Source organism: Solanum dulcamara, chromosome 11 (genome assembly GCF_947179165.1).
Source record: "Solanum dulcamara chromosome 11, daSolDulc1.2, whole genome shotgun sequence".
NCBI lineage: Eukaryota > Viridiplantae > Streptophyta > Magnoliopsida > Solanales > Solanaceae > Solanum > Solanum dulcamara.
This window is the reverse complement of record NC_077247.1, coordinates 50,351,370-50,360,727: the sequence shown is the minus strand read 5'-3', so window position 1 is coordinate 50,360,727 and position 9,358 is coordinate 50,351,370. Positions and strand designations below refer to the sequence as shown.

The 9,358-nt window shown below is 36.9% G+C and overlaps 1 protein-coding gene and 1 pseudogene across 2 annotated transcripts; one reads left to right on the top strand and one right to left on the bottom strand.

Moving 5' to 3' along the window:
• Positions 1 to 253: 253 nt before the first annotated feature.
• LOC129873881 (uncharacterized) lies at positions 254 to 2,811 on the top strand (annotated as a pseudogene).
• Positions 2,812 to 3,456: 645 nt separating this feature from the next.
• Positions 3,457 to 9,281, bottom strand: LOC129873278 (aspartic proteinase-like). Of its 2 annotated transcripts, none has more exons than XM_055948341.1 (14): positions 8,963 to 9,281; positions 7,631 to 8,002; positions 7,464 to 7,524; positions 6,483 to 6,577; positions 6,289 to 6,401; positions 5,918 to 6,086; positions 5,798 to 5,837; positions 5,613 to 5,677; positions 4,905 to 5,018; positions 4,723 to 4,787; positions 4,466 to 4,619; positions 4,280 to 4,399; positions 3,855 to 3,943; positions 3,457 to 3,740 (listed from the first exon to the last, which is right to left on the bottom strand). In XM_055948341.1, exons 2-14 carry the CDS (start codon positions 7,994 to 7,996, stop codon positions 3,656 to 3,658), a joined length of 1,536 nt encoding a protein of 511 aa, XP_055804316.1. In that variant the 5' UTR covers positions 7,997 to 8,002; positions 8,963 to 9,281; the 3' UTR covers positions 3,457 to 3,655. The 2 variants fall into 2 exon arrangements, with proteins under 2 accessions (XP_055804316.1, XP_055804317.1); XM_055948342.1 differs by lacking the exon at positions 8,963 to 9,281 and adding an exon at positions 8,794 to 8,864.
• Between the last annotated feature and the right edge of the window lie 77 nt (positions 9,282 to 9,358).

Sequence of the window (9,358 nt, the reverse complement as noted above, 5' to 3'; positions counted from 1 at the left end):
GCTGTTTTCACGGCTTCAACACGTGACCTAAAAAGAAAAATAGAGCAGATAAATTAAAACAAAAAATAATATTATTTAACTCGATACGCACATGCAAAGCATATACACTTAACTAGTATAATTAAATAATACTTAATTCCTTTCTTTCAATGTGTATCACACTTTCTTCTTTTTTCTAATCACATAAATTGAAATTGAAAAAATAATAAATTAAAGTAACTAAATAAGTAAAAACAACCAAGTATTTATTTGCTCGGACCAAAACTAATCAGACTTTTTCCTCCTCCTCGTCGTGCTCATGCACTCAACTCTCGCCAATTGCTGATACAGAACCGATTCTCTCCGATCTTAAAGAAAAATCAAATTCCAGGAGAATGATTCAAGTACTGTTCACTGTGATATTCGCCGAAATGGCGTTAATCCTGCTCCTCATATTCAAGACGCCATTGAGAAAACTTGTGATAATGGGCCTGGACCGTGTTAAGAGAGGCCGCGGCCCAATCGTCGTGAAAACTACCGGCGGCACCATCTTCGTCGTCATGTTGTCCTCCGTCTACAGTGTGGTCTCTATCCGCAAACGGTGGATCGATGAAGATGACAATGTTGCACCTACTGATCAGATTCTTATGGCTCAACATCTTCTAGAAGCTTCTCTCATGGGTAATTTCATTTTCTTTCTCCCCTACGCATCTTATAAGACTAATTTTATCAGTATTAGCAATGGTGCAGTGAAATTTTGAATCCACTGGCTTTAAATTCTGAATCAGTTTCTGCGGATTTGAGTGATTGATTAATTCATATACCTGATCATATAATTTTGTTGCTAAAACTCAAGAATGTGTGTAGTGCGTGCTCAACTAGTTGTACCTTAATGGGCAGAGAAGAGATTATCATCTTTTGGTTTGCAATAACAACCAATTAATCTTTTTTTCCTGCATGAAGAGCGTTTTATATCTTTAATTAATACAAAGATATTTATTTCTGTTATCTCTTTACGTTTTTTGGGATTCAATCATTCATTAATTGAATTATTAGTTATTTCAAATTTGGTTACTGAGTTCTTCAGTACAAACTTGATGAGTCTGAAAGATGGTTTGGGCAAACAATGGAATGAATGATTTAGGTTGCACTAGTTAAAAGAAAGATGATGCACAGCGAGAGAATTACTTTTTTCCTAGCTTCTAATTGTATCTTCCACTTTTATGACATGGAAGAATGCTAACTTTCCTTCTTAGAAGATCATAATGCACATGAATTGGAGATATCCTTTTTTGTGGTATGCTCAGGTTATTTAAGTTTTTAGGCATCGTGGCGTCCTCCTAAAACTTACATTTTCTTTACCTTTTCCCTCTAAGCTTTGTGTTGCTCTATTGGTGCTATTCCATTCCTGAATAATGTGATAAAATCAAAACTGGTTTCTTATGTTGTGAACTCCATCAATTATGTTCAAATTCTCCAACTTGAAGTGTCAAGTATCAGGTATTAGTATAGACAAAAGCAGAAAGAAAAGAAAAGAAAATAATCTTCCATTTTCTTATTTTGGATTTTTTAAAAATTCAAGTCTATGATGAGAATGCCTAGCGGCAAAAACAGAGAGAGATAAGTGACAAAAATAATATTTTGTTTCTTCTTTGTTTGGATTCAAAACATGTCCAGTCTTGGACGAGAAAGGGCAACATTCTTTGTTTGAAAGAGGGAAGAATTAAAATACTGGTGCGGAAATGCTACTAATGGATGGAATTTCCTGCTCCTACTACTACAGAAGGGAAAAAAGCTATTAGGAGAACTGGAGAAGATCTTTGGGGCTTTCAATGAACTTGATGTGTTTTCTGTTTGTGGTATCATACATATTGATCTAAAAGTAAACCTGAAAGTTATTATTCACAGAATTTGTTAACTATTGAGGGTTTAATGCTTCCATTGATAAGCATGTGTTTAAAATTAAACTTTGTTTTGATGTGTGGTGGTAACATTCCTGTTGCCTTCTTGCTCTTCATTCTTCTTACCCCACTAACGGCTTTCTTCCAAGTCTGACTTTCACATGAGACTTTATGCAGGTTTTTCCCTTTTCCTTGCTCTGATGATTGACAGACTGCACCACTATATAAGAGAACTGCGTATGAGGAGGAAGAACATGGAAGCAGTGAACAAGCAAAACAGAGGTTTTGAGGATGGGAAGAATGGACCTTCTGACGAGATGTAGTCTTTGGAGGAAGAGGCAAGTGCATTGCGTTTGAAAATAAAGAAGCTGGAGGCAACTGTCGAGGAAAAAGCTAAAGAAGCAAGCGATGCAGAAGCCAATGTAGTTGCTCTTAAAGAGCAATCAGAACATTTTCTTCTTGAAATTGATAGCTTACTTCAGGATAACCAGAATCTTCATGCTCAAGTGCAATCACTGGATCAGAGATTTTCAAACTCTGATGTTAAAAAGGCCTCATAAGGAATCTCCTCTAGCAAGTCGTCCAATCACTCATCATTTGGAAGCTCAGTGATCATCATTTTTAGCTTAGAGACGTTCATGCTTAAAATACCAATACAGAGTGTGTAGGAAATTCTAGGTTCCCATAAACTTTTGTGATTTTATTAGGGACAAGACTCAATGGAAGTGTTCAAGTTTTTATCCTTACTAGCTTCATTGCCAAATGAAGTCTTTTCCTCAACTAGTTTACCTAGTCTCTTGTCTGTAAGCTTTTATTGTCAAGACGGCTTTCTTAAAAGTACTTAGTAGGTTTGATTTTGATATCCTGATTGTAATGTCTTGAACTGCAATTAATTCTTAAGGAAAATTTATGCATTCAAATGGGATTTCTTTTATAATCTTTTAGCTTTTCATTTTCGAATGGTTTCTTGCATTTCCCTTCGCCTAGAAACAAGTTACATGACTGCATAAAACATCAAATGGGTAGTAACTGAATTATGCCTTAGCGACGTTTGTGAACTTCACCTATCTCAACCTCAGAAACAAAAGGAAAAGAAAAGCTTTAGCATACAAGGCATTATTGTGCCGCGTCAGAAGTACTTGTGTAGATTACCTGCATTCACTCATGTTGGCATGGCAGGAAGACGAGTGCACCACGATGTTGATTCATATATTGAGATGCTTCTCCATAAAAATGTCTAGCCAAAGAGTAGCACACTCAATTTTATCTTTATACTTAGAAATTTAGATAACTCTCCTTTTATGAATGAATCTACAGAATCCACTAATATAATCGTATGAAAGAACTCTAAAAAGGAAAACAACATGTCTCACGCGAGGTCATCAAAAGACACCAAAGTAATTCCAGATTATTGGAAGCAGAAGGAAATTACTTATAAAAAAAGGTTGGTTCCATTTCTGTCTGTTGGAAAATATTTACCAGTTTTTTCTGCAACAAATTTTAATGGTGCACAACAACACAATCACCTGTATTACACCATGATAGCTATTATACGAGAAAAACAAGAACAAGCATATACACCAACACAACAGAACTACATAACTAGTCAAACGGGAGAAGGCAATATTTACAAGGTTTATCTCTTGCAATACATTAAGGTCCAAACTTTTACAATCCCATTTGCTGATGAGACTTATTTTAAGGGCAAGTCACTACACAACAACATCTGGGAGCACGGGAATGGGGCTGGGGGGTGCTTGCATTTTTTGGTTTCATTAAGCTGCTTCTGCGAATCCAACTCTAAGTTTTCCATAATCAAAGACAGTGTGATATCGACCCATGAAGACATCCCCCAAGATCCTGCACCACCAAAGCCATAAAGTAAACGACATTTATCGAATAAGGCAAGTTAGCTGGGGCAACAAAAATAAGAGAATTTGGGCACACGAGTGTTAAGAAGAGAGGAAAATATACCAGAGAGGTCCACGGGGTGGAGGAATGTCCAGAGCAATGAAGCCACTAATACATTGAGCAGCGTGACCCTCGCCCACCTTGAGTATGTACTGGTGACAACACAAGATTGCAAGCTTAGTACAACTCAACTGTATACCAAGTATTAGGAACTTTCCCCATAGCATAACACTATTCAATAAATGCTTTGAGGTCATGTTTAAATATTTCAATACAAACAGATTTAATTCCCTACTTCGCTTAAAAGCTGTGAGACACTTTTTAAATGTAATGGAAACTTTAAAACAATTGAACTCCCTAGATGCAGGGTAAACAAAAGATTCTGCTGCTAGCCACCTCATTCAAATAGAGGAAAGTCGAAAGCGGCATCTATAATTTTAGAGACACCAGAAAGCATGTAAATTTATAGATATTAACATCAAACATACCTCTTCAGGTGAGAGCTCAAATGTTTTGCCACCGATTGTGAAGGAAACACTAGGCATGCCAGAAAGCTTTCCACAATCAACAGCTGATTGTCCCATTGGACTTGGAAGTCGCTCACAGAGCTGTCAACGCTGTTAGCAGTCCGAACTAAGACAGAGAAATCAAAAACATGTGATGAAGATATTTACCTCATTCACATAGTTCAAAATGCGATCCTGAGTCTGGTTCTTTCTAAGTTGGTTCTGCATCCATACAACTGCCATTTCACAAGCAGAGCACATAGCATCGTGCAGTCCTGCCGATTTGCCAGCTTTCTCGTCTACAACACTTTCAATGCCCATGCTACACGTGGAGGACAGAAATCCGCTCAGCACCCGAGTCATAATAGAATTTAGCATATCAAATGTATGACCTAGGTGAGGGAAGAAAGAGCCTTAAGCCTAACCTTACGCCTCGAGTTCCATCAAAGGTGCATAATCCAACCTGTGAACAAATCTTCTTTGGGTGTGCCTGTTAGAATACAAATCCATCAGAATATTGGGGAAGGCAACTAATAATCGAGATCAGCTCATGAAAAACCCACTACGAAGAAAAACAAACTATCAACTTAAACAGTTGGTTGCTCACCTCAGTTAAAAGCATATCCATAATTGTTTGCCCATACTGTTGAACAACAGCTTTGCATTGTTGGCTAACAACTCCAGAGGCCCCAATGGCATGATTAATCATAGTGATTACAGTCTGAAAGATAGAGAAGGAAGGAGACAGAGAGTAGAATGATGAGGACTAGAAAATGAAGCAGTAAAACCTTACACTACTATAATTGTCTGGACAAAAAACTGAAGTTTTTTTCTTGTATCATATTGTCAACTATAAAGGCCTTAGAGATAACAATCTAGAAGCAGTTTCTTTTTTCTGGATGAAATAATCTAGAAGCAGTTCCTAGTTGCACTATTTTTTCCTAATAAGGGAGATCCCCAAACAAATAAGGCAGGAACAACAGGGACAAAGCAAAAGGAAAAATTTATTAGCAAAGTAAATCAGTAACGTGGTATGACCTGATACTGGAATGAGAATCAATTCATCACTTCTCATCCTCCTTTCATGGCTTAAAAGGGGAAAAAGTGAAGTTCAAATGCCTGATTGATTCATTGATTATTAATAAACTGGTATTCCGAAGAAAAACTAAACCTAGTCATTCCTCTATTACCAAGCCAATTTGATGAAGCTACACATGAACAAGACTGTACAAAACATTCTGAGATTCAATGTCAATGGTGGAAAAAATAGCTGAATAATAGGAACAAAAAAGAGAATCCTCATTTTGCAGAATACCGTTGGACCAGCCAAGAGAGAAGTTCCTGAATCCGCAATTGCAGAACATCCACTGTCACAGTAACCTACATAATTCAGTATCAAAACAACAAAAGAACAGGGACAACCAGGGGTAAGTGGTCTCATCAATATCCTCAAATCTCCAAATTAATTTCCTGTTCGAAAAGAGAAATACCACAACGTACCAGTAGCTTGACCATCAATCAGAACATCACCCATACCAAACTGCCAATTATATTCTGAGATTAAGAAAGGCGTTGCAGAAAGTCTAACAGCAATTTTCCAAAGATATAAAGATACCCCACCTGCCAATAACCTTTCCGTGTGACTGGGACATAAGTGTGTTTTCCCCTAAAGTGGTTAGGATCAACCCCACCAAACACAATTTCACCGCCTTTCTCTTCCTCTGCGTTTCGGTTGAGCCAAAATGAGAAGACAGGCTCCTTGACAAGACCCTGTTTGACCATGTTGTACCTATAAAACACAGAAGAAACTCTCAAGATCAATATCAAGTTATCAACTCAACTTTCTCATATACTAGGAGACATTCAGGAAATCCTTCAATCCAGAAGATGAAAACATTTTGATGTGATCATAAAACGTCCAAGGCATGAACTCAGTCAATAGGAAATTGAAAATTATTTATAAAGAATGCAAAGAAAATAAGCCAACACACCATACTGGAACAGCATTTCCAACAGCGATCTCACGGAATCCAAGACCCAATATACCATCAAACTTGGCTACCAAAAATGTCACACTGGGTTCTCTGGTTGCCTCAATGAACTCCTGTTGTCATTAACAACCTCCGCAGATGAGGGACCATATAGCCAAGAAATATATGAACCAGAAGTCAGAAGCCACACTCACTTGATTTTTCACAACAAGGTCACCAACTTTGACGTTATCTTGACTGAAGAATCCAGATATTGCTCCTGTGCCATAATGAATTGCAGCAGACTTTCCTGTAATGCGTATTAAGCAGAAAAAAGTGTGAATGAACAGATTCATATTGCAAAAACCAATTCAACATGTTGGCCAACTTAGAAAGTAGACACTGAAGACTAACCAAAGGTCATGCCCAAACACACAGTAGACATCATGTTTCCAGGAAATTTTAACAGATATCAAAACTCAAAAGAAGGAAGTCCACCATAACAGGTTCCTCAATGGACAAAACAGTTTAAAAGGCATTTTTTATTACCTCATATCATAGAAGAAAAAATGACACGGATAACATGAGCACCACTTTCATAACAGAAAGCATGTTATCAAATTATTATTTTTTCAAGCGGATTTTTTATGTCCATCACATAATTGGATGACAGCCATAAGAATGGTGAGCATCTTCTTTATTTTCTTTTTTTCTATGGGGGGAGAGGGGATTGGGATGAGGCATTCTATCTAAAGGTTGGGACCAGGGTGATCAGTTTGAACTCAAAACCTATAACATGTCAAATACGTATACTGCCAATATGCATCCTTCCTCCTATAGCCAAAAGAGTATCCATTTATGCCACACTATATCCTTATTAATCAGTTCCAAAAAGAATGCATGTTTATACGTTTGAAAAAGTTTAACTTTAATCTTCCCATTTTATCACATTTATTTTATCATTAATGAGAAGCTTTTATAGCGACACTAGTATCACAAGTTTCAAAAATCTCATTATTGTTACGACATGCTTAAGACCACCTTAAACTCCCTGCCGAGTTCAACTACGTCACATAAATTGGGAAGGAGGGAGTAACAAGTATCAGAGAGAAGCATGTGTTTGATGCAGTAATTGAACTAATGACTATCAATGAAAAACTGTTCGCATAAAATATAGACGAAGGGCAGACACAGACCATTTTTCTTATAAGTACTTGATTGGCTTGACTTATACTTGGAATGGAAAAGGCAGGGGACCTGCACGAATGTAGATAAGCATAAAAATTGATGATCGTCAATTATGAGCGGCTAGTGTTAGCTTTCTCTGGTATGCTTTCAAACTAAGGATGTAAAATAAGCTTACTGAGAAGTAGCATTTCGCTGAAGGCACCCACAAATTAGAGCTACCAGTATCAAAGATCACAGTGAACTTCTGAGGGGGAGAGCCTACACCAATCTCTCCAAAGTACTGAGCATCCATATAGTTCTTCAGTGCTACAATGTCTGTATCCTCAGACGCCCCAAGATCACCACGGAAGTTGTACTTCCTAATAGAGGCCCTCAAAGCCTCCGCCTCCTTGGACTCGAGGCGAGCAGCAAGTCGGTTATTTTGATCAAATTTGATCTTTTTCAAACCAATTCTAACCAAGCCATCATTTGATGTGGAGAATGCCAAAGGAACTAACAGCGTTGAGAGAAAAAACGCGACAAGAAAGGCCTTTGCTCCCATATTGACCTAGGCAAGTTCAAATCATCATTCCACATTAATAAATTTGAGCAAAAACATTTAACCAACAAAAGAAAATGCTCAGAAGACTAAATCATTCATATTAAGCCAGTTGCATGTCTTTGCCAGCCACGTAACTGAATACTAATAACCGCATGTAAAATCAATCAATCAACAATGCAACAATCACAAAGTCTAGTTCGGATTGACTATTTGAATTCTTGCATATATTGTGCTCTTACTGGTAAATTACATGTCTTTTTAAGCAAAAGATAATTTATTTATTCTGTATCAGGGGAAATTATAAGCTAAACATTATATCTCAAATTACAAAAATATGGGAGAACCAAAGTAAAAACAATAAAACCAGTGAGTTCAGAGACAAAAGTTGGCAACTTGGTACACATTCAAATCCTAAGAAGGAAAGCTAAAGATTGGAGCAGCTTTGTTTACTTTCTCCCCCTTTAACCTTCTCATCATTAAACAAATACCTTGCTACCTAGCAACAACACCCCAAACCACCCACCACCCACACACGGGTCAGACAATGGAAAATTCTCCTGGTGACTATTTTCCCTAAAATATAAGGTTCTATAACAATTAACTGCACCCCATCAAAGCTCAAACAAAGTTAATAAATGCCATAAAAGAGAAAAATAACTTCTTTTTTTCCCCTCAAATTTTCATCAACTTGTAACAGAAACACAAATTTTGACAACAGCAAACCAAGCTCACAAACAAACAAACAAAAAAACATAAAAAAAAATCAGTTCTTTCCTTTCTATGGGAAAATACCCAACCTTAAAATTAAGTTCTAAAATCTTGAAACCAATAAATGAAATAAAGCCCAAAACCTCTGATATCTCACAGAAACTACAAAAAAAAGTGCATATATTAAAAAAAGATTGAATCTTTATTGAATTTAACGAGGAAAGAAAAAGAAAGAGAAGAAACAGAACAACTACTCACCAGTTTGATGAAACAAGAAAAGAGAGAAAAAGGCGAATAAGAAAACAAGTTTGGAGATGCTCTGCATGAATAAATAAAAGAAGGAAAAAAAGAAGCAACTTTCAAGACCAACTTTGCTGAGATCAGCTACCGTTTCTCAGAAACTCTCAACCGTTAGATTTATTAAATTTGGCCCTTCGATTATCAGTTCCAAAAATCGTTTTCCCAAGATTCTTGTTTGCTTACAAGAACAATTCTCAGTTAAAAAAAAAAAAGATTTGCAACACAATCCTAGCCGTCCGTTTTGCAATCAACGGCTCATAGTAATAAAGTGGGTCCAAGGGGAAGATTGAAGTAAAAGTATTAAAGTTATGATAACTGATTAGGATGGATTAAAGTGAGTGAAAAGGAGGAGAG